Raw genomic sequence first — 25,232 nt, forward strand, 5'->3', positions numbered from 1 at the left:
GATATAACCCGGGGATTACTGACGGTGAGACGGGGCTGTACTTTCTCTGGGGCAGAGCAGGGATATAACCCGGGGGTTACTGACGGTGAGACGGGGCTGTACTTTCTCTGGGGCAGAGCAGGGATATAACCCGGGGATTACTGACGGTGAGACGGGGCTGTACTTTCTCTGGGGCAGAGCAGGGATATAACCCGGGCATTACTGACGGTGAGACGGTGCTGTACTTTCTCTGGGGCAGAGCAGGGATATAACCCGGGGGTTACTGACGGTGAGACGGGGCTGTACTTTCTCTGGGGCAGAGCAGGGATATAACCCGGGGATTACTGACGGTGAGATGGTGCTGTACTTTCTCTGGGGCAGAGCAGGGATATAACCCGGGGGGTTACTGACGGTGAGACGGGGCTGTACTTTCTCTGGGACAGAGCAGGGATCTATCCCGGGGGTTACTGACGGTGAGACGGGACTGTACTTTCTCTGGGGCAGAGCAGGGATCTATCCCGGGGGTTACTGACGGTGAGACGGGGCTGTACTTTCTCTGGGACAGAGCAGGGATATAACCCGGGGATTACTGACGGTGAGACGGGGCTGTACTTTCTCTGGGGCAGAGCAGGGATCTATCCCGGGGGTTACTGACGGTGAGACGGGGCTGTACTTTCTCTGGGGCAGAGCAGGGATCTATCCCGGGGGTTACTGACGGTGAGACGGGGCTGTACTTTCTCTGGGGCAGAGCAGGGATATAACCCGGGGGTTACTGACGGTGAGACGGGGCTGTACTTTCTCTGGGGCAGAGCAGGGATATAACCCGGGGGTTACTGACGGTGAGACGGGGCTGTACTTTCTCTGGGGCAGAGCAGGGATCTATCCCGGGGTTACTGATGGTGAGTCGGGGCTGTACTTTCTCTGGGACAGAGCAGGGATCTATCCCGGGGGTTACTGACGGTGAGACGGGGCTGTACTTTCTCTGGGGCAGAGCAGGGATCTAACCCGGGGGATTACTGACGATGAGACGGGGCTGTACTTTCTCTGGGGCAGAGCAGGGATCTATCCCGGGGGTTACTGACGGTGAGACGGGGCTGTACTTTCTCTGGGGCAGAGCAGGGATCTATCCCGGGGTTACTGACGGTGTGACGGGGCTGTACTTTCTCTGGGGCAGAGCAGGGATATAACCCGGGGGTTACTGACGGTGAGACGGGGCTGTACTTTCTCTGGGGCAGAGCAGGGATATAACCCGGGGATTACTGACGGTGAGACGGGGCTGTACTTTCTCTGGGGCAGAGCAGGGATCTAACCCGGGGATTACTGACGGTGAGACGGGGCTGTACTTTCTCTGGGGCAGAGCAGGGATCTAACCCGGGGATTACTGACGGTGAGACGGGGCTGTACTTTCTCTGGGGCAGAGCAGGGATATAACCCGGGCATTACTGACGGTGAGACGGGGCTGTACTTTCTCTGGGGCAGAGCAGGGATCTATCCCGGGGGTTACTGACGGTGAGACGGGGCTGTTCTTTCTCTGGGGCAGAGCAGGGATATAACCCGGGGGTTACTGACGGTGAGACTGGGCTGTACTTTCTCTGGGACAGAGCAGGGATCTATCCCGGGGGTTACTGACGGTGAGACGGGGCTGTACTTTCTCTGGGGCAGAGCAGGGATCTATCCCGGGGATTACTGACGGTGAGACGGGGCTGTACTTTCTCTGGGGCAGAGCAGGGATCTATCCCGGGGATTACTGACGGTGAGACGGGGCTGTACTTTCTCTGGGGCAGAGCAGGGATATAACCCGGGGGTTACTGACGGTGAGACGGGGCTGTACTTTCTCTGGGGCAGAGCAGGGATATAACCCGGGGATTACTGACGGTGAGACGGGGCTGTACTTTCTCTGGGGCAGAGCAGGGATCTATCCCGGGGATTACTGACGGTGAGACGGGGCTGTACTTTCTCTGGGGCAGAGCAGGGATCTATCCCGGGGATTACTGACGGTGAGACGGGGCTGTACTTTCTCTGGGGCAGAGCAGGGATATAACCCGGGGGTTACTGACGGTGAGACGGGGCTGTACTTTCTCTGGGGCAGAGCAGGGATATAACCCGGGGATTACTGACGGTGAGACGGGGCTGTACTTTCTCTGGGACAGAGCAGGGATATAACCCGGGGATTACCGACGGTGAGACGGGGCTGTACTTTCTCTGGGGCAGAGCAGGGATATAACCCGGGGGTTACTGACGGTGAGACGGGGCTGTACTTTCTCTGGGGCAGAGCAGGGATCTATCCCGGGGATTACTGACGGTGAGACGGGGCTGTACTATCTCTGGGGCAGAGCAGGGATCTATCCCGGGGGTTACTGACGGTGAGACGGGGCTGTACTTTCTCTGGGGCAGAGCAGGGATATAACCCGGGGGTTACTGACGGTGAGACGGGGCTGTACTTTCTCTGGGGCAGAGCAGGGATCTATCCCGGGGGTTACTGACGGTGAGACGGGGCTGTACTTTCTCTGAGGCAGTGCAGGGATCTATCCCGGGGGTTACCGACGGTGAGACGGGGCTGTACTTTCTCTGGGGCAGAGCAGGGATCTATCCCGGTGGTTACTGACGGTGAGACGGGGCTGTACTTTCTCTGGGGCAGAGCAGGGATCTATCCCGGGGATTACTGACGGTGAGACGGGGCTGTACTTTCTCTGGGGCAGAGCAGGGATCTATCCCGGGGATTACCGACGGTGAGACGGGGCTGTACTTTCTCTGGTGCAGAGCAGGGATATAACCCGGGGGTTACTGACGGTGAGACGGGGCTGTACTTTCTCTGGGGCAGAGCAGGGATCTATCCCGGGGATTACTGACGGTGAGACGGGGCTGTACTTTCTCTGGGGCAGAGCAGGGATCTATCCCGGGGATTACTGACGGTGAGACGGGGCTGTACTTTCTCTGGGGCAGAGCAGGGATCTATCCCGGGGATTACCGACGGTGAGACGGGGCTGTACTTTCTCTGGGGCAGAGCAGGGATCTAATCCGGGGATTACTGACGGTGAGACGGGACTGTACTTTCTCTGGGGCAGAGCAGGGATATAACCCGGGGGGTTACTGACGGTGAGACGGGGCTGTACTTTCTCTGGGGCAGAGCAGGGATCTATCCCGGGGATTACTGACGGTGAGACGGGGCTGTTCTTTCTCTGGGGCAGAGCAGGGATCTATCCCGGGGATTACTGACGGTGAGACGGGGCTGTACTTTCTCTGGGACAGAGCAGGGATATAACCCGGGGGTTACTGACGGTGAGACGGGGCTGTACTTTCTCTGGGGCAGAGCAGGGATATAACCCGGGGATTACTGACGGTGAGACGGGGCTGTACTTTCTCTGGGGCAGAGCAGGGATCTATCCCGGGGGTTACTGACGGTGAGACGGGGCTGTACTTTCTCTGGGGCAGAGAAGGGATCTATCCCGGGGGTTACTGACGGTGAGACGGGGCTGTACTTTCTCTGGGGCAGAGCAGGGATATAACCCGGGGGGTTACTGACGGTGAGACGGGGCTGTACTTTCTCTGGGGCAGAGCAGGGATATAACCCGGGGGGTTACTGACGGTGAGACGGGGCTGTACTTTCTCTGGGGCAGAGCAGGGATATAACCCGGGGGTTACTGACGGTGAGACGGGGCTGTACTTTCTCTGGGGCAGAGCAGGGATCTATCCCGGGGGTTACTGACGGTGAGACGGGGCTGTACTTTCTCTGGGACAGAGCAGGGATATAACCCGGGGTTACTGACGGTGAGACGGGGCTGTACTTTCTCTGGGGCAGAGCAGGGATATAACCCGGGGATTACTGACGGTGAGACGGGGCTGTACTTTCTCTGGGGCAGAGCAGGGATCTATCCCGGGGATTACTGACGGTGAGACGGGGCTGTACTTTCTCTGGGGCAGAGCAGGGATATAACCCGGGGCGTTACTGACGGTGAGACGGGGCTGTACTTTCTCTGGGGCAGAGCAGGGATCTATCCCGGGGATTACTGACGGTGAGACGGGGCTGTACTTTCTCTGGGGCAGAGCAGGGATCTATCCCGGGGATTACTGACGGTGAGACGGGGCTGTACTTTCTCTGGGACAGAGCAGGGATATAACCCGGGGGTTACTGACGGTGAGACGGGGCTGTACTTTCTCTGGGGCAGAGCAGGGATATAACCCGGGGATTACTGACGGTGAGACGGGGCTGTACTTTCTCTGGGGCAGAGCAGGGATCTATCCCGGGGGTTACTGACGGTGAGACGGGGCTGTACTTTCTCTGGGGCAGAGAAGGGATCTATCCCGGGGGTTACTGACGGTGAGACGGGGCTGTACTTTCTCTGGGGCAGAGAAGGGATATAACCCGGGGGGTTACTGACGGTGAGACGGGGCTGTACTTTCTCTGGGGCAGAGCAGGGATATAACCCGGGGGGTTACTGACGGTGAGACGGGGCTGTACTTTCTCTGGGGCAGAGCAGGGATATAACCCGGGGGTTACTGACGGTGAGACGGGGCTGTACTTTCTCTGGGGCAGAGCAGGGATCTATCCCGGGGGTTACTGACGGTGAGACGGGGCTGTACTTTCTCTGGGACAGAGCAGGGATATAACCCGGGGGTTACTGACGGTGAGACGGGGCTGTACTTTCTCTGGGGCAGAGCAGGGATCTATCCCGGGGGTTACTGACGGTGAGACGGGGCTGTACTTTCTCTGGGGCAGAGCAGGGATATAACCCGGGGGTTACTGACGGTGAGACGGGGCTGTACTTTCTCTGGGGCATAGCAGGGATCTAACCCGGGGGTTACTGACGGTGAGACGGGGCTGTACTTTCTCTGGGGCAGAGCAGGGATCTAACCCGGGGGTTACTGACGGTGAGACGGGGCTGTACTTTCTCTGGGGCAGAGCAGGGATATAACCCGGGGATTACTGACGGTGAGACGGGGCTGTACTTTCTCTGGGGCAGAGCAGGATCTAACCCGGGGGTTACTGACGGTGAGACGGGGCTGTACTTTCTCTGGGGCAGAGCAGGGATCTAACCCGGGGGTTACTGACGGTGAGACGGGGCTGTACTTTCTCTGGGGCAGAGCAGGGATCTATCCCGGGGGTTACTGACGGTGAGACGGGGCTGTACTTTCTCTGGGGCAGAGCAGGGATCTATCCCGGGGGTTACTGACGGTGAGACGGGGCTGTACTTTCTCTGGGGCAGAGCAGGGATATAACCCGGGCATTACTGACGGTGAGACGGTGCTGTACTTTCTCTGGGGCAGAGCAGGGATATAACCCGGGCATTACTGACGGTGAGACGGGGCTGTACTTTCTCTGGGGCAGAGCAGGGATATAACCCGGGGTTACTGACGGTGAGACGGGGCTGTACTTTCTCTGGGGCAGAGCAGGGATATAACCCGGGGATTACTGACGGTGAGACGGGGCTGTACTTTCTCTGGGGCAGAGCAGGGATCTATCCCGGGGATTACTGACGGTGAGACGGGGCTGTACTTTCTCTGGGGCAGAGCAGGGATCTATCCCGGGGGTTACTGACGGTGAGACGGGGCTGTACTTTCTCTGGGGCAGAGCAGGGATCTATCCCGGGGATTACTGACGGTGAGACGGGGCTGTACTTTCTCTGGGGCAGAGCAGGATCTAACCCGGGGGTTACTGACGGTGAGACGGGGCTGTACTTTCTCTGGGGCAGAGCAGGGATCTATCCCGGGGATTGCTGACGGTGAGACGGGGCTGTACTTTCTCTGGGGCAGAGCAGGGATCTATCCCGGGGATTACCGACGGTGAGACGGGGCTGTACTTTCTCTGGGACAGAGCAGGGATATAACCCGGGGGTTAGTGACGGTGAGACGGGGCTGTACTTTCTCTGGGGCAGAGCAGGGATATAACCCGGGGATTACTGACGGTGAGACGGGGCTGTACTTTCTCTGGGGCAGAGCAGGGATATAACCCGGGGATTACTGACGGTGAGACGGGGCTGTACTTTCTCTGGGGCAGAGCAGGGATATAACCCGGGAATTACTAACGGTGAGACGGGGCTGTACTTTCTCTGGGGCAGAGCAGGGATATAACCCGGGGGTTACTGACGGTGAGACGGGGCTGTACTTTCTCTGGGGCAGAGCAGGGATATAACCCGGGAATTACTGACGGTGAGACGGGGCTGTACTTTCTCTGGGGCAGAGCAGGGATATAACCCGGGGGTTACTGACGGTGAGACGGGGCTGTACTTTCTCTGGAGCAGAGCAGGGATCTAACCCGGGGATTACTGACGGTGAGACGGGGCTGTACTTTCTCTGGGGCAGAGCAGGGATCTATCCCGGGGTTACTGACGGTGAGACGGTGCTGTACTTTCTCTTGGGCAGAGCAGGGATATAACCCGGGGATTACTGACGGTGAGACGGGGCTGTACTTTCTCTGGGGCAGAGCAGGGATATAACCCGGGGATTACTGACGGTGAGACGGGGCTGTACTTTCTCTGGGACAGAGCAGGGATCTATCCCGGGGGTTACTGACGGTGAGACGGGGCTGTACTTTCTCTGGGGCAGAGCAGGGATATAACCCGGGGATTACTGACGGTGAGACGGGGCTGTACTTTCTCTGGGACAGAGCAGGGATCTAACCCGGGGGTTACTGACGGTGAGACGGGGCTGTACTTTCTCTGGGGCAGAGCAGGGATCTATCCCGGGGGTTACCGACGGTGAGACGGGGCTGTACTTTCTCTGGGGCAGAGCAGGGATCTAACCCGGGGATTACTGACGGTGAGAAGGGGCTGTACTTTCTCTGGGGCAGAGCAGGGATATAACCCGGGGGTTACTGACGGTGAGACGGGGCTGTACTTTCTCTGGGGCAGAGCAGGGATCTATCCCGGTGGTTACTGACGGTGAGACGGGGCTGTACTTTCTCTGGGGCAGAGCAGGGATATAACCCGGGGGTTACTGACGGTGAGACGGGGCTGTACTTTCTCTGGGACAGAGCAGGGATCTATCCCGGGGATTACTGACGGTGAGACGGGGCTGTACTTTCTCTGGGGCAGAGCAGGGATATAACCCGGGGGTTACTGACGGTGAGTCGGGGCTGTACTTTCTCTGGGGCAGAGCAGGGATATAACCCGGGGGTTACTGACGGTGAGACTGGGCTGTACTTTCTCTGGGACAGAGCAGGGATCTATCCCGGGGGTTACTGACGGTGAGACGGGGCTGTACTTTCTCTGGGACAGAGCAGGGATCTAACCCGGGGGTTACTGACGGTGAGACGGGGCTGTACTTTCTCTGGGACAGAGCAGGGATCTATCACGGGGATTACTGACGGTGAGACGGGGCTGTACTTTCTCTGGGGCAGAGCAGCGATATAACCCGGGGGTTACTGACGGTGAGACGGGGCTGTACTTTCTCTGGGACAGAGCAGGGATCTAACCCGGGGGTTACTGACGGTGAGACGGGGCTGTACTTTCTCTGGGGCAGAGCAGGGATCTAACCCGGGGATTACTGACGGTGAGACGGGGCTGTACTTTCTCTGGGGCAGAGCAGGGATCTATCCCGGGGGTTACTGACTGTGAGACGGTGCTGTACTTTCTCTGGGGCAGAGCAGGGATATATCCCGGGGGTTACTGACGGTGAGACGGGGCTGTACTTTCTCTGGGGCAGAGCAGGGATCTATCCCGGGGATTACTGACGGTGAGACGGGGCTGTAATTGTTCAGAGATACATTTTATTTAGTTTGCCTTTATTTTGATAGTACATAATATACAGACATCAATAAGCATAGAAACAATAATATTCATGGAAATTATGCTTCATTTGAACCTTTAAAAGACTAAACCATGATATGCCAGAGAAGGCAGAGCAGCAGTTTAAGGAAACAAGGCCACCTTAATTAAAATAATATATATTTAATTAGTAAAATATTTTCTAAGGCTGCCAAATCTAAGAGCATTTATCTTATTTTCAATATTTTGTGTTCTTAGATGTTCAGTTTTGTAAGATAATTTTGTATTCACAATCGTAGCTCACAAAACCATAGTTTATAGAATAAATTAAGATAATGTACAAGAACCCAATGTAACATTTAGTGCATCTGCTTTTAAATCAGTTTTTTAAATGCTCTAATTATAACAAACTCTGCAAACAATGTAACAAATCGTACGTTGGAGCAAGTAAATAGGAAATGATAATGAACAAACCGGCAGCTTCTCAGGCGAGTTACACAAAAACACTCCGGGACTCACTAACGTGCGAGGGTGAAAGGTTAATGCCGGGACTCGCTAACGTGCGAGGGTGAGAGGTTAATGCCGGGACTCGCTAATGGGCGAGGGTGAGAGGTTAATGCCGGGACTCGCTAATGGGCGAGGGTGAGAGGTTTATTCCAGGACTCGCTAACGTGTGAGGGTGAGAGGTTAATTCCGGAACTCGCTAACGTGCGAGTGTGAGAGGTTAATGCCGGGACTCGCTAACGTGCGAGGGTGAGAGGTTAATGCCGGAACTCACTAACGTACGAGGGTGAGAGGTTAATGCCGGGACTCGCTAACGTGCGAGGGTGAGAGGTTAATGCCGGGACTCACTAACGTGCGAGAGTGAGACGTTAATGCCGGGACTCACTAACGTACAAGGGTGAAAGGTTCACTCTGGGACTCGCTAACGTGTGAGGGTGAGAGGTTAATGCCGGGACTCGCTAATGGGCGAGGGTGAGAGGTTAATGCCGGGACTCGCTAACGTGCGAGGGTGAGAGGTTAATGCCGGGACTCACTAACGTGCGAGGGTGAGAGGTTAATGCCGGGACTCACTAACGTACGAGAGTGAAAGGTTAATGCCGGGACTCGCTAACGGGCGAGGGTGAGAGGTTAATGCCGGGACTCGCTAATTGGCGAGGGTGAGACGTTAATGCCGGGACTTGCTAACGTGCGAGGGTGAGAGGTTAATGCCGGGACTTGCTAACGTGCGAGGGTGAGAGGTTAATGCCGGGACTCGCTAACGTGCGAGGGTGACAGGTTAATTCCGGGACTCGCTAATTGGCGAGGGTGAGACGTTAATGCCGGGACTCACTAACGTGCGAGGGTGAGAGGTTAATGCCGGGACTCGCTAATTGGCGAGGGTGAGACGTTAATCCCGGGACTCACTAACGTACGAGGGTGAGAGGTTAATTCCGGGACTCGCTAACGTGCGATGGTGAGAGGTTAATTCCGGGACTCGCTAACGTGCGAGGGTGAGAGGTTAATTCCGGGACTCGCTAACGTGCGATGGTGAGAGGTTAATGCCGGGACTCGCTAATGTGCGAGGGTGAGAGGTTAATGCCGGGACTCGCGAGGGTGAGAGGTTAATGCCGGGACTCGCTAATGGGCGAGGGTGAGACGTTAATGCCGGGACTCACTAACGTACGAGGATGAGAGGTTAATACCGGGACGTGCGAGGGTGAGAGGTTAATACCGGGACTCACTAACGTACGAGGGTGAAAGGTTCACTCTGGGACTCACTAACGGGTGAGGGTGAGAGGTTAATACCGGGACTCACTAACGGGAGAGGGTGAGAGGTTAATGCCGGGACTCGCTGTAACGGGAGACCAGGTCTTATAACACCTTAATACCGGGATTAATACCGATATCAATGAGCAAAACCGAGGAGTAAAATAAATTGCGTTTATTCCTTAGAAACAGACAAACACACAAATGAATTACAATATAGAGAAGAAAACACACTTACTGGGGGTCTGGGCTATCAAACTAATCCTCCCTAGTCCAAATGGCTCAGAAATCAGTCTTTACAAGTCCTTCCAATCCTGTAACTGAATTTGGCGTGCAGTTCCAGCCGCGAACGCTACGTTCCGTTTTTAGAACTTGGTCCCAGAAAAGTGGGAATTGGAAAATTTCTCGCCTTGAAATCTCTGAGGCCGGCTCGCGCCTGTTTCTCTCAGAGCATCTTTTTGGGATATTGAATTTGCCGCTGCTGTCTTGGCGCTTAGAATCTCCCGACCTGATTGGCTGCTAGGTTTCTTATAGGATTTGCAGTCGCATTCACAAAACGCTACAACCAATCAGCTCGTGGGAATTTTCCTACCATCCTATCACAGATTTGCTGGTACTCTGAAGCCGGGCGGGCCCTGATTCCAATTCTGCTAAGGGGCATGCGCCAACCTGGCTCCTCTGCCGCATAGCATAGCGAACCCCCCGTTGTGCCAGGCTCCTCAGAGTCTGGGTAAATGGTTGCCAGATAGCCCCTATTCATGTCAGGACGTGGCTAATTGAGTGTAACTCCGGTACTCTGCCCGCCCTAACACCTTGGCATCTCTGAGGCTTTCAAGTCCGGGACCCGAACAGACTCGGTGGTACCAAGCCTGGTGACCATCTGGTCTCTCGGAACCACGGACCTGGCAATCTCTCCCCAGCTCATTTACAGTGCATCAAGCATATATATCTATTAACTAAACCCGTTAAATAAAATATCCTTTACACTGTGTCTTTGCTAAAAATATCTAAGTCCTTCTTTGGTGTCGGGGATAGAATGAGAATGTATACTATCTATTCTCACTAGCCATATCCCCGCCACACGGCAAACACCGAATTTACACTTTAACACAGAATAAACCTCACAGCTTTATCAGATAGCTGGAGCACCCCCTGAACCCCTATACCCAGTTCAGGGTGACTTGGGCATGAACTGGGCATCCCCCCCTTTTACTATGGACCCCTGTACCGTTCTGGGGATACCTTGATCCCCTATGCCCCTTTTTACCTTTCTGGTCTGTGCTGAAGCAGGGACTCCTGGCGGTGAGTCGCAAGCGCGTTTCCAGGGTAGGGTTTTGACCGGAGCACCGGGCTTCCATGTATCTGAGAATCTGACCTGATTCCCGGCTACATTGTTGGGGTATCCCGTAAGCCGAGGACCCCGATACATAGCCACAGTCTGTAAAGACTTTCTCCTCAACCCCCCCCCCCCCTGAAACTCATAGCCTCGCAATCTCTGCTCGCTGGCACCCCTGGAAAGGCAATGCATGGCAGTACATACACGACAGCCAGGTCCAAGAGCTGACACTCTAGGACCCCACAATGTTACTCGGGGACAACCAAGTGGACTTGACCTTTATTTGTGAGCCTTGTTACCCCCTCACTGTCACACTCGCTAATGGTCGAGGGTGAGAGGTTCAGGGCCTGACGTCTCTGCTGACGGATGAGGGTGAGAGGTTCAGGGCATTACATATCTGCTGACGGGCGAGGGTGAGAGGTTCAGGGCCTGACATCTGCTGACGGGCGAGGGTGAGAGGTTCAGGGCCTGACATCTGCTGATGGGCGAGGGTGAGAGGTTCAGGGCCTCACATCTGCTGATGGGCGAGGGTGAGAGGTTCAGGGCCTGACATCTGCTGATGGGCGAGGGTGAGAGGTTCAGGGCCTGACATCTGCTAATGGGCGAGGGTGAGAGGTTCAGGGCCTGACGTCTCAGCTGATGGGCGAGGGTGAGCGGTTCAGGGCATTACATATCTGCTGATGGGCGAGGGTGAGAGGTTCAGGGCCTGACATCTGCTGATGGGCGAGGGTGAGAGGTTCAGGGCCTGACATCTGCTGACGGGCGAGGGTGAGAGGTTCAGGGCATTACATATCTGCTGACGGATGAGGGTGAGCGATTCAGGGCATTACATAGCTGCTGACGGGCGAGGGTGAGAGGTTCAGGGCCTGACATCTGCTTATGGGCAAGGGTGAGAGGTTCAGGGCCTGACGTCTCTGCTGACGGATGAGGGTGAGCGGTTCAGGGCATTACATATCTGCTGATGGGCGAGGGTGAGAGGTTCAGGGCCTGACATCTCTGCTGACGGGCGAGGGTGAGAGGTTCAGGGCCTGACGTCTCTGCTGACGGATGAGGGTGAGCGGTTCAGGGCATTACATATCTGCTGACGGGCGAGGGTGAGAGGTTCAGGGCCTGACGTCTCTGCTGACGGATGAGGGTGAGAGGTTCAGGGCCTGACGTCTCTGCTGACGGATGAGGGTGAGAGGTTCAGGGCCTGACGTCTCTGCTGACGGATGAGGGTGAGCGGTTCAGGGCATTACATATCTGCTGATGGGCAAGGGTGAGATCATAGTGCAACTAAAAACAACTTAAACAAAAAATCACTGATATGGTTGACAAGAGAATGATTACAAATTTAATGCAAATGAATTAAAATAAATATAAAACAACAAACACTTGAATGTTGGGCTGGAGACACTATAAAGCGATGACATGCGGTGGGGATAAAATTGAAACCCTACTTACAGCAAAGCTGATAATTATAAGCCCGTAGCACAATGTCCTGGTCTTGAAACCGGAGCCTGGTAGGTAGATGTTGTAACTCGGCCTCTAGAGATCCACGATGCCGGGGACTGCCGCTGCTAGCACTCGCAGATATGCTGATGTGTGGGGGGTGCCACAGGTGGACCCGATGCTGCCGAGGGAATAACCGAGGTAATACACGCAGACCGGAGGTCTCGCGATAGCTCGGTGACGTCACCACGCAGCGCAAAAGCAGGGGAAGTAACCGGACGAAGACCGGGGAGCTCAGAGAGCTCAGGCTGGGTGAAGGGAGGACAGAAGGGCTACCGGGGGAGAATGTCAATGTCTCGGCCAAATAAAAACCACCCTACGCGTTTCGTGACGTCAATCACTTCGTCAGGGGCATGATGGGAGGGTAAAGTGCCAGCATATTTATACTATAGCACTAATTGACACATTAGCATAAAACAAAGGCACAAAGTACAACCATAAACAAGTCAATTCATAACAGTGATAACATGATACAAAAAAACTAATAATACATACATACATATAAATATAACAATACAATAAAATACAGAAAACAGACAAAAATAAAAATAAAATAAAAAACCATAACGAACCTACCCTTAAAGGCACAGTGTTAAAAGTGAATAAAAAACAGAATAAATAAAAAAACATTCAAAAGACCACACAATATTAGAACTGCCAGTACCAATAGACAACAAACAGCAATGGAAATGATTGTGCAAATAGCACAAATTAAAGGAACACATAGTAATAAATTACTTTACCAAAAAAGCAGATAAATCGAATTCAATATTCAGACCGTTGGGAGATAATGTTTTAAGTTCATATATCCAATATGACTCATGTTTACTTATGCCATTAATTTTGTCTCCCCCTCTCCAATTGCCAGGGTATCTTTCAATAGCCTGGCATTTAAGGCCATTGGGGTTTTGATGGTGATGGGTCAGAAAATGATGAGATACGCTATGTGTGGTTAGTCCTTTTCTAATATTGTATATATGTTCATATATGCATCTTTGGTAGGCCCTCCCCGTGCGGCCAACATACTGTAACACGCAGGGGCACTGTAATAAGTAAATAACATATACAGAATGACAGTCAATATGTGAACGAATATTGTATATTTGACCGGTAACATTGGAACTGAAAGTAGTACGATTAGAACTGTACTTGCAGGCTGTGCAATTAGTGCAAGCAAAAAAACCCTTTGGATGCAATTCCACATCAGATGTCTTAGTTAATAGAGGGCAGGTAGGGGCCAACCTAGATTGCAAATTAGGGGCCTTCCTAAAGACAATGGAGGGTTTAGGGGGAAGGATTTTGACCAGGGAAGGGTCTCTCAAAAGAATGGGCCCGTCTAATGTCAGGTGCCGTAGAATTATACTGCGTAATAAAAGACACCACATTTTTCTGATTGGAGTCAACCCTATCCTCCTTGTACTCTAGAAGGCCAGCCCTCTCAATATCCTGTACCTGTAACAGGGCCTGAGAAAGCAACTCCTCAGGATATTGTCTATCCAAAAATTTATTTTTTAATTCACTCGCCTGAGACGCAAAGACCTCATCACTTGAGCAGTTGCACCTCAGGCGAATGAACTGGCCCTTGGGGATATTGCGCAACCATTGAGGATTGTGCTGACTATTAGCCAACACGTAATTGTTGGCCTGCACAGATTTAAAATAAGTTTTTGTATGTATACAATTATCTACAGAACTGATATTCAGATCTATTGGAACGTATAGAGACAGTAGGAGGGAGTTCTGGTAAGTGCGTCTGCAGGGGGCCAAGCTTTATGTATCATGTCCAGGATTATCCAGTGCTATCCATATGCTTCTTTAAGCAAATGGGTCTTAAAGGTGGATAGAGAGGGTGCTAGTCGGGTATTGAGGGGAAGGGCATTCCAGAGGTGCGGGACAGAGTGTGAAAGGTTTAAGGCGGGAGAGGGCTTTAGATACAAAGGGGGTAGAAAGAAGACATCCTTGAGCAGAACGCAAGAGTCTGGATGGTGCATAGCGAGAAATTAGGGCTGAGATGTAAGGAGGGGCAGAAGAGTATAAAGCTGTAAAAGTGAGGAGGAGAATTGAGTGTGAAATACGGGATTTGATCGGAAGCCAGGAGAGGGATTTCAGGAGGGGAGACACTGAGACAGATCTAGGAAAGAGTAGAGTGATTCTGGCAGCAGCATTTAGGATAGATTGTAGGGGAGACAGGTGAGAGGCAGGAAGGCCGAACAGCAGGTTCAGGGCCTGATGTCTCTGCTGATGGGCGAGGGTGAGAGATTCAGGGCCTGACATACCTGCTGACGGGCGAGGGGTAGAGGTTCAGGGCCTGACGTCTCTGCTCCATTTCTTGTAGATTCCAAAATAAACTCAAATATCCCCAATAAAAAGCAGCAAGAAGATCCTGTCGCAGACAACTCATCAGATACAGCGTTCTGAAGGTAACAAGGCACTGAAACTACAGGGGGACAGACACGGGGACGGTCACCTCTAGCACTGGGCAGCCCAGGACACACGCCCCTAGAAACATACAGATGATACTGGTGGCCTTCCACCTGCCGATTATCCTGCCGTAGGTCACACCATTACCAGGTCACAGTAACATACATCGCTGATGCAAAGTAACAAATAATCTTTCATTTCAACATAGAATGATGCATCTTTATTATTGGACAGTTACAATGCAGTGCACTGACAGCATTAATGCCCAGATTTACTCAGCAGCCAATAAGAGGCCTCACAGTGCTGAGAGACACCTTACATACCAGTAACCCCAGTGCTGAGAGACACCTTACATACCAGTAACACCAGTGCTGAGAGACACCTTACATACCAGTAAACCCAGTGCTGAGACACCTTACATACCAGTAACCCCAGTGCTGAGACACCTTACATACCAGTAACCCCAGTGCTGAGAGACACCTTACATACCAGTAACCCCAGTGCTGAGACACCTTACATACCAGTAACCCCAGTGCTGAGACACCTTACATACCAGTAACCCCAGTGCTGAGACACCTTACATACCAGTAACCCCAGTGCTGAGACACCTTACATACCAGTAACCCCAGTGCTGAGACACCTTACATACCAGTAACCCCAGTGCTGAGACACCTTACATACCAGTAACCCCAGTGCTGAGACACCTTACATACCAGTAACCCCAGTGCTGAGACACCTTACATACCAGTAACCCCAGTGCTGAGAGACACCTTACATACCAGTAACCCCAGTGCTGAGACACCTTACATACCAGTAACCCCAGTGCTGAGACACCTTACATACCAGTAACCCCAGTGCTGAGACACCTTACATACCAGTAACCCCAGTGCTGAGACACCTTACATACCAGTAACCCCAGTGCTGAGAGACACCTTACATACCAGTAACCCCAGTGCTGAGACACCTTACATACCAGTAACCCCAGTGCTGAGACACCTTACATACCAGTAACCCCAGTGCTGAGAGACCTTACATACCAGTAACCCCAGTGCTGAGACACCTTACATACCAGTAACCCCAGTGCTGAGAGACTCCTTACATACCAGTAACCCCAGTGCTGAGAGACCTTACATACCAGTAACCCCAGTGCTGAGACACCTTACATACCAGTAACCCCAGGCACAGTGAGATGGGGTTGGAGGACGTTGCCCCAAAGCTACAAACTTCCCCCTCAGGTGTCTTATAGCTCGCTGGGGTACCTGTCAGCTGCTCGCTGGGGTACCTGTCAGCTGCTCGCTGGGGGTACCTGTCAGCTGCTCGCTGGGGGTACCTATCAGCTGCTCGCTGGGGGTACCTGTCAGACGCTCGCTGGGGGTACCTGTCAGACGCTCGCTGGGGGTACCTGTCAGACGCTCGCTGGGGTACCTGTCAGACGCTCGCTGGGGGTACCTGTCAGACGCTCGCTGGGGGTACCTGTCAGACGCTCGCTGGGGGTACCTGTCAGACGCTCGCTGGGGGTACCTGTCAGACGCTCGCTGGGGGTACCTGTCAGACGCTCGCTGGGGGTACCTGTCAGACGCTCGCTGGGGGTACCTGTCAGACGCTCGCTGGGGTACCTGTCAGACGCTCGCTGGGGTACCTGTCAGACGCTCGCTGGGGTACCTGTCAGACGCTCGCTGGGGTACCTGTCAGACGCTCGCTGGGGTACCTGTCAGATGCTCGCAGGGGGTACCTGTCAGCTGCTCGCTGGGGGTACCCGTCAGACGCTCGCTGGGGTACCTGTCAGACGCTCGCTGGGGTACCTGTCAGACGCTCGCTGGGGTACCTGTCAGCTGCTCGCTGGGGTACCTGTCAGCTGCTCGCTGGGGGTACCTGTCAGACGCTCGCTGGGGGTACCTGTCAGACGCTCGCTGGGGTACCTGTCAGACGCTCGCTGGGGGTACCTGTCAGACGCTCGCTGGGGGTACCTGTCAGACGCTCGCTGGGGGTACCTGTCAGACGCTCGCTGGGGGTACCTGTCAGACGCTCGCTGGGGGTACCTGTCAGACGCTCGCTGGGGGTACCTGTCAGACGCTCGCTGGGGGTACCTGTCAGACGCTCGCTGGGGGTACCTGTCAGACGCTCGCTGGGGGTACCTGTCAGACGCTCGCTGGGGGACCTGTCAGACGCTCGCTGGGGGTACCTGTCAGACGCTCGCTGGGGGTACCTGTCAGACGCTCGCTGGGGGTACCCGTCGGACGCTCGCTGGGGGTACCCGTCGGACGCTCGCAGGGGGTACCCGTCGGACGCTCGCAGGGGGTACCCGTCGGACGCTCGCTGGGGGTACCCGTCGGACGCTCGCTGGGGGTACCCGTCGGACGCTCGCTGGGGGTACCCGTCGGACGCTCGCTGGGGGTACCCGTCGGACGCTCGCTGGGGGTACCCGTCGGACGCTCGCTGGGGGTACCCGTCAGACGCTCGCTGGGGGTACCCGTCAGACGCTCGCTGGGGGTACCCGTCAGACGCTCGCTGGGGGTACCCGTCAGACGCTCGCTGTGGTACCCGTCAGACGCTCGCTGGGGGTACCCGTCAGACGCTCGCTGGGGGTACCCGTCAGACGCTCGCTGGGGGTACCCGTCAGACGCTCGCTGGGGGTACCCGTCAGACGCTCGCTGGGGGTACCCGTCAGACGCTCGCTGGGGGTACCCGTCAGACGCTCGCTGGGGGTACCCGTCAGACGCTCGCTGGGGTACCTGTCAGATGCTGGATTGTGATCTCTCTCTGCTTCTTCTTCAGGACATTAAACATCGGATCATACTGCATCTCCTATATTACTCGTCTCACTTGCAGAGATGGGAGGCTGGACGAGAACAGGACGCGTCATCTGAACAATACATTTATATCATCGTCCAGATGTTTTACTAGAACAGAAATCAGAGATCTCTTTTTTATGTATAGAGTTTTATAATCATGGAAGATAAAGGGATTTGTAGCAGATCACACTGAGTGTAAGTGGCCTGCGAATGAAAGGAGCCAGCAGCCTGGCACCTGTATATTCCGGAGCAGCGCATCAGGCCGACTGTGCGACATTTGGTGCATATTTCATACAAAGATTTGCCGTGTTTGGCCTTTTAAACATGTGCTTCCAGCTTCTGAGCAGCCATCGTCCTACTGAGGACACGTGTTAATGTCCTTCTGCGCCTTACAGAATGTACCAAATCGCCATGTGATCCTGATGTGTGACTAAGCACAACCATTCATCTGAACCTCCCCGGGCTGGAGAAGACCTCATTCCCCTGAACCTGCCCAGGCTGGAGAAGGCCTGATTCATCTGAGCCTGCCTAGGCTGGAGAAGGCCTGATTCATCTGAACCTCCCCGGGCTGGAGAAGACCTCATTCCTCTGAACCTGCCCAGGCTGGAGAAGGCCTGATTCATCTGAGCCTGCCTAGGCTGGAGAAGGCCTGATTCATCTGAACCTCCCCGGGCTGGAGAAGGCCTGATTCCTCTGAACCTGCCCGGGCTGGAGAAGGCAAAGAGAAAACCAGGACTGGCGCCTAGGTATAGATAGTGTCACAGTCAAACAGGAGAGAACAGTGGGATGGTAACACCCACTGATTAATAACAGATGACAGGATAAATATATGAAATATACCCACTCGACCTACGCAAAAAAGGAAAGTTTTCGTTTCCCTTGGAACGTGTTGGATGGATGTGGCAAGGGAGCGGGAAACCATATATATAAAGAGAAGAAAAAATGGGAAAATAGTACAGCACTGTATGGCACAATATGCAGTTTATGAGCAGTAATCCGCATACATTATACTCACATGCAGAACAGTGAGTGAGGGCATGTCACACTTAAAGTGTACAGGAACAGTGGTCCCACGTAGAGGAACCTCTAGAAACCAGGATGGAAGGATAGGGTGCAAATAAAGCAGTGAAAATCAGGTAAAAATGAAACAGAGAGGTTCAGGCAAGATACAATCTCACCGCTCCTCCTTCTCCGGGAGTGGCGCTTGTTGGGAGTAGGGACGCTCCGCCACAGGTGCTCCTAAATGCGGCCGCAAGAAACACCAGACAGCTGGGTGTCTTTCCTCCACGTTGTTGCTCTGTGTCTGCCTTAATTCGACGCGTTTCGCTAGAGAACGAGCTTCGTCAGGAATCCTTCCATCCTGGTTTCTAGAGGTTCCGCTACGTGGGACCACTGTTCCTGTACACTTTAAGTGTGACATGCCCTCACTCACTGTTCCTGTACACATTAAGTGTGACATGCCCTCACTCACTGTTCCTGTACACATTAAGTGTGACATGCCCTCACTCACTGTTCCTGTACACATTAAGTGTGACATGCCCTCACTCACTGTTCCTGTACACATTAAGTGTGACATGCCCTCACTCACTGTTCCTGTACACATTAAGTGTGACATGCCCTCACTCACTGTTCCTGTACACATTAAGTGTGACATGCCCTCACTCACTGTTCCTGTACACATTAAGTGTGACATGCCCTCACTCACTGTTCCTGTACACATTAAGTGTGACATGCCCTCACTCACTGTTCCTGTACACATTAAGTGTGACATGCCCTCACTCACTGTTCTGCATGTGAGTATAATGTATGCGGATTACTGCTCATAAACTGCATATTGTGCCATACAGTGCTGTACTATTTCTCCATTTTTTCTTCTCTTTACATATATGGTTTCCCGCTCCCTTACCACATCCATCCAGCAGGCTGGAGAAGGCCTGATTCATCTGAACCTGCTCAGGCTGGAGAAGGCCTGATTCCTCTGAACCTGCCCGGGCTGGAGAAGGCCTGATTCATCTGAACCTGCTCAGGCTGGAGAAGGCCTGATTCATCTGAACCTGCCAGGCTGGAGAAGGCCTGATTCATCTGAACCTGCTCAGGCTGGAGAAGGCCTGATTCCTCTGAACCTGCCCGGGCTGGAGAAGGCCTGATTCATCTGAACCTGCTCAGGCTGGAGAAGGCCTGATTCCTCTGAACCTGCCCGGGCTGGAGAAGGCCTGATTCATCTGAACCTGCCCGGGCTGGAGAAGGCCTGATTCATCTGAACCTGCCCGGGCTGGAGAAGGCCTGATTCATCTGAACCTGCTCAGGCTGGAGAAGGCCTGATTCATCTGAACCTGCCAGGCTGGAGAAGGCCCGATTCTTCCTGGAGCGAATGTATCACAGCTCTGAAGGTGTCGGAATATACAATGAATTTTCCCTCCATTTATATTTATGAAGAATTTTATTTGGACTTTTCTCGTATTTAAATGCTCGCTGTTGTACTGTGCTTAATGTTGTATTTATGTTTCTATATGGCCTTGGCTTGTGTAGTTGCTTGAACAGCTTTGATAGCCCAGCTCTGAATTAACCCTTTCAGTGCCTGGAAATTTTGTAACACTATGCATTATATGCTATTTATAATGCTCCTGTATGCACTAAATTGCGACCCCCTTTTGGCACAGAAAGGGTTAGGCCCGTCCTTCTCTCCACGTCCTAAAATAGGATGGAATACAGACACAAGGAAGGGATAAGAAATCCAGGCACTGAATATTGTTTAACTAGGAACATGATGGGTTGTCCTAAACCATTCACCTAGGGGTGACACTTGACTCCTCTCTCACATTCAAAACGTTTCTAAAACCTGTCGCTTTTTCCTCCGCAATATCACTAAGATACGCCCGTTCCTCTGTTGCTCGACTGCTAAAACTCTGACTCAGGCCCTCATTCTCTCCCGTCTTGATTACTGGAACCTCCTGCTGTCCGGCCTTCCTGCCTCTCACCTGTCTCCCCTACAATCTATCCTAAACACTGCTGCCAGAATCACTCTACTCTTCCTAAATCTGTCTCAGCGCCTCCCCTGCTGAAATCCCTGTCCTGGCTTCCTATCAAATCCCGCATCTCACACTCAATTCTCCTCCTCACTTTTAAAGCTTTACACTCTTCTGCCCCTCCTTACATCTCAGCCCTAATTTCTCACTTTGCACCATCCCGACTCTTGCGTTCTTCTCAAGCATGTCTTCTTTCTACCCCCTTCGTATCTAAAGCCCTCTCCCGCCTTAAACCTTTCTCACTGATTGCCCCACACCTCTGGAATGCCCTTCCCCTCAGTACCCGACTAGCACCCTCTCTATCCACCTTTAAGACCCACCTTAAGACACACTTGCTTAAACAAGCATATGAATAGCACTGTGGATAATACTGGACACATGATACATAAAGCTTGGCCCCTGCAGACGCACTTACCAGAACTCCCTCCTACTGTCTCTGTACGTTCTCCCTACCTACCAATTAGATGGTAAGCTCCTCGGGGCAGGGACTCCTCTTCCTTAATGTTACTTTTATGTCTGAAGCACTTATTCCCATGATTTGTTATTTATATTATCTGTTATTTATGTTATTACCACGTGTATTACTGCTGTGAAGCGCTATGTACATTAATGGTGCTATATAAATAAAGACATACATTACTGCAGAAGTAAGGGCCCCTGGGAACATTAGAAGACATGGCAAGACCTTGAGTATCTCCGTGCAGGGACCTGTGTGACGTGGCACAATACAGGAACACAGAATCGTACACAGCTCAGTGTCATATACCCTATTTCCTCGATTCTAAGACGCACCTTTTTTCCGATTTTCACATGTCTGAGATCGGGGTGCATCTTAGAATCGATGTATTAAAAATTTGAAAAAAAATGTAAAAAGTGTCCACAGTACTAACCCCCTCTTTTCACTTACCATGTTTCAGGAGATGTCCCATGTCAGCGGAGGACGAAGCGGGCGGCGGCAGCAGGAGAGGTCCCACGTCTGCAGTTCGTTGAAGACGGACAGCGGGCGGGAGTGCGGCTGGAGTGCAGCGGCAGGACAGGTCCCGAGTCTGCAGGTGAATGAAGATAAGACAGCGGGCGTGCGGTGGCGGAGGCGTCAGGAGATCATAATAGCAGGAGAGCCGAGCAGGAGCAGAGCGGCATAGGGGAACGGCTTGGGAGGTGCTCACTGTAACATCGGAAGTTGACCGGTGTCTGACTTCCGGTTACAGTGTGCTCTTCCCCAGTCGTTCCCCTATGCCGCTCTCCTCCTGCTCGGCTCTCCTGCTATTATGATCTCCTGCCACCTTCGCCACCGCACGCCCGATGTCTTATCTTCATTCACCTGCATTTGGACCTGTCCTGCTGCCGCACTCCCACCCGTTGTCCATCTTCAACCATCTGCAGACGTGGGACCTCTCCTGCCGCCGCCGCCCGCTCCATCCTCCGCTGACATGGGACCTCTCCTGAAACATGGTAAGTGAAAAAGTCATTTTCCTCGATTGTAAGGGCCAAATCGATGGTGCGTCTTACAATCGAGGAAATACGGTAATATACAGAGGGGACATCAGAATCCAGAGCCAGATATATGCGAGCGATATGAACTGGAGCAGGACAGATGGACATATTGAAGTTACTAAAAATGAAGGAGCAGAGAAGGAGCGGCTCAGTGAGTACTGGCACTGAGTGTGAAGCAGGGGAACCTGGGAGAAGGAGCGGCACAGTGAGTAACGACACTGACTGGCACTGAGTGTGAAGCAGGGGAACCTGGGAGAAGGAGCGGCTCAGTGAGTAACAACACAGACTGGCACTGAGTGTGAAGCAGGGGAACCTGGGAGAAGGAGCGGCTCAGTGAGTAAACAAACTGACTGGCACTGAGCTTGAAGCAGGGGACCTGGGAGAAGCAGCGGCTCAGTGAGTAAAGACACTAACTGGCACTGATTGTGAAGCAGGGGAACCTGGGAGAAGGAGCGGCTCAGTGAGTAAAGACACTGGCACTGAGTGTGAAGCAGGGGAACCTGGGAGAAGGAGCGACTCAGTTAGTACAGACACTGACTGGCACTGAGTGTGAAGCAGGGGAACCTGGGAGAAGGAGCGACTCAGTTAGTACAGACACTGACTGGCACTGAGTGTGAAGCAGGGGAACCTGGGAGAAGGAGCGGCTCAGTGAGTAAAGACACTGACTGGCACTGAGTGTGAAGCAGGGGAACCTGGGAGAAGCAGCGGCTCAGTGAGTAAAGACACTGACTGGCACTGAGTGTGACGCAGGGGAACCTGGGAGAAGGAGCGGCTGAGTGAGACACTGACTGGCACTGAGTGTGAAGCAGGGGAACCTGGGAGAAGCAGCGTCTCAGTGAGTAAAGACACTGACTGGCACTGAGTGTGAAGAAGGGGAACCTGGGAGAAGGAGCGGCTCAGTGAGTAAAGACACTGACTGGCACTGAGTGTGACGCAGGGGAACCTGGGAGAAGGAGCGGCTCAGTGAGTAAAGACACTGACTGGCACTGAGTGTGACGCAGGGGAACCTGGGAGAAGGAGCGGCTCAGTGAGTAAAGACACTGACTGGCAGTGAGTGTGAAGCAGGGGAGCCTGGGAGAAGGAACGGCTCAGTGAGTACAGACACTGACTGGCACTGAGTGTGAAGCAGGGGAACCTGGTTCAATTCCCGGTGTCAGCTCCTTGTGACCTTGGGCAGTCACTTTATCTCCCTGTGCTTCAGGCACCAAAATCATAGATTGTAAGCCCCCACGGGGCAGGGCCCTGCGCCTGCAAAATGTCTCTGTAAATGCTACGTAAAACTAGCAGCGCTATACAAGAACATGCTATTATTATGAAGGACCGTGACATGCAATGTCATTTATTAACCCATCCCCTTCCTGAGGCGCCTGCAATGCACTGTTCTGCGCGGTATAGATATATTTTGTAGCTTTGTACGTGATGCGAGCGTTAAACATGATTTGTGGTGACAGTTCTGTGTGATAATGTGGTCATTTATATTTAGGAAGATGGGACAAAACTATACATGTAACCAGAATTAGACCAGCGGTGAGATCCAGACAGACGGAAGGAGCGAGGAGTATCTTATACTATATTAGTGAAAGCACTGTATGTTTGCCTGCCTGCCTGCATGCATGCATGCCAGCCTGCCTGCCTGGATGTCCGGTGTCCCTAGGGGAAATCTCATTGGTCCCTTGGTCCGCCCCCGCACACCTCTCATTGGCCTGAGGCGGAGTGACGGGCCAAAGGACACACAGGGACACACACACACAGGGACACACACACACAGGGACACACACACACAGGGACACACACTCTCCCCCGTCAGTTGGACCGCAGCTCACCTTCCACCCCCCCCCCCCTCCTCTCCCGGTGCCCCTCCTCTCCCGGTGCCCCTCACTCTCCCGGTGCCCCTCACTCTCTCCCCCCTCACCCAAATCCCCACGCTCCGCAACATCCCCAGCCGCACCATCACCCTCACCGTGCGCCGCGGAGGAAGCGCGGCCCTGCTGCTCAGCAGCAAACTCCAGGCTCCTCCCCCCTCACGGCGCGGCCCTCCTGCTCTCCCCCTCACGTGCGCCGCTACCGGAGAGGGGAAGCGTCGCGGGACTCCCCATCACGTGCGCCGCTACCGGAGAGGGGAAGCGCGGCGCGGGACTCCCCCTCACGTGCGCCGCTACCGGAGAGGGGAAGCGCGGCGCGGGACTCCCCCTCACGTGCGCCGCTACCGGAGAGGGGAAGCGCGGCGCGGGACTCCCCATCACGTGTGACGCTACCGGAGAGGGGAAGCGCGGCGCGGGACTCCTGCCACTCTTGCCCCCCCCCAGCTTCCCGAACTCACCTCCTGCCCCAGCCAGATGCCACGGGGTCAAGGTAAGTCACACACCGTCTCCCACCCACGCACTGTCACCCAGTCACCCACACACCCACCCAGTCACTTTCACCCACCCAGTCACCCACCCACCCACTCACTCAGTCACCCACCCACTCAGTCACCCACCCACCCACCCACCCACCCACCCACTCACTTAGTCACCCAAAAACTCACTTAGTCACCCACCCACTCACCCACCCACTCACTCAGTCACCCACCCACACACCCACCCAGTCACCCACTCAGTCACCCACACACCCAGTCACCCACTCACCCACCCACACACCCACCCAGTCACTTTCACCCAGTCACCCACTTTCACCCAGTCACCCACCCACCCACTCAGTCACCCACCCACTCAGTCACCCACCCACTCAGTCACCCACTCAGTTACCCACCCATTCAGTCACCCAGTCACCCATTCAGTCACCCAGTCACCCATTCAGTCAGTCACCCATTCAGTCAGTCACCCAGTCACCCACACACTCAGTCAACTCAGTCACCCACCTAGCTGTCAAGGGGGGGGGGGGGAAGCCTAACCCTGTCGTACGCCCCCCCCCAAATTATATCCCGGGCAACGCCGGGTCTCTCAGCTAGTATATTATATATATTACAGTGTATGTGCGGGCAGCTCTATCTGTACACAGTGTTATACACAGCGGCCGTTACCGCCTTTCACACCTCATGCATTTTCTGCTCAGGCTTCATCTGAAATATTTCTGCTGGTTTTTTTCCTCCAAAATAAATATTTTATTGTTTAACTTTTTATTTTACATTAAAAAACATTGACAGTAAACAAATATAAAAGCCGAGTAGCCATGCATTGTACCACTCTTTGATAAAGCGCCTACTAGGCGAGAATCGCGTTTTGTTGCTATTTGCTATTGT

At 53.7% G+C, this 25,232-nt stretch overlaps 2 protein-coding genes across 6 annotated transcripts in view; both read left to right on the forward strand.

Annotated features, from left to right (window-relative positions):
• The window catches only part of LOC142473347 (uncharacterized), a 148,224-nt gene extending 129,816 nt beyond the window's left edge, over positions 1-18,408 (forward strand). For 4 of the 5 annotated variants that reach the window (XM_075580587.1, XM_075580588.1, XM_075580584.1 and 1 more), the window contains 2 exons: positions 14,594-14,678; positions 17,455-18,408. In XM_075580587.1, coding sequence (XP_075436702.1) covers positions 14,594-14,676 — 83 coding nt within the window. In that variant the 3' untranslated portion in view covers positions 14,677-14,678; positions 17,455-18,408. Of the gene's footprint in view, positions 1-13,126; positions 13,210-14,593; positions 14,680-17,454 lie in introns of those variants that run through there. The other variant, XM_075580586.1, reaches the window with a different exon arrangement.
• A 3,664-nt stretch (positions 18,409-22,072) lies between these two features.
• LOC142473344 (uncharacterized) overlaps positions 22,073-25,232 on the forward strand; it is a 131,480-nt gene continuing 128,320 nt past the window's right edge. Inside the window, exon 1 of the mRNA XM_075580581.1 lies at positions 22,073-22,142. Within this exon, the coding sequence (XP_075436696.1) occupies positions 22,073-22,142 (70 nt within the window). The remainder of the gene's footprint in view (positions 22,143-25,232) is intronic.

This window comes from Ascaphus truei (genome assembly GCF_040206685.1).
Source record: "Ascaphus truei isolate aAscTru1 chromosome 3 unlocalized genomic scaffold, aAscTru1.hap1 SUPER_3_unloc_6, whole genome shotgun sequence".
Classification (NCBI taxonomy): domain Eukaryota; kingdom Metazoa; phylum Chordata; class Amphibia; order Anura; family Ascaphidae; genus Ascaphus; species Ascaphus truei.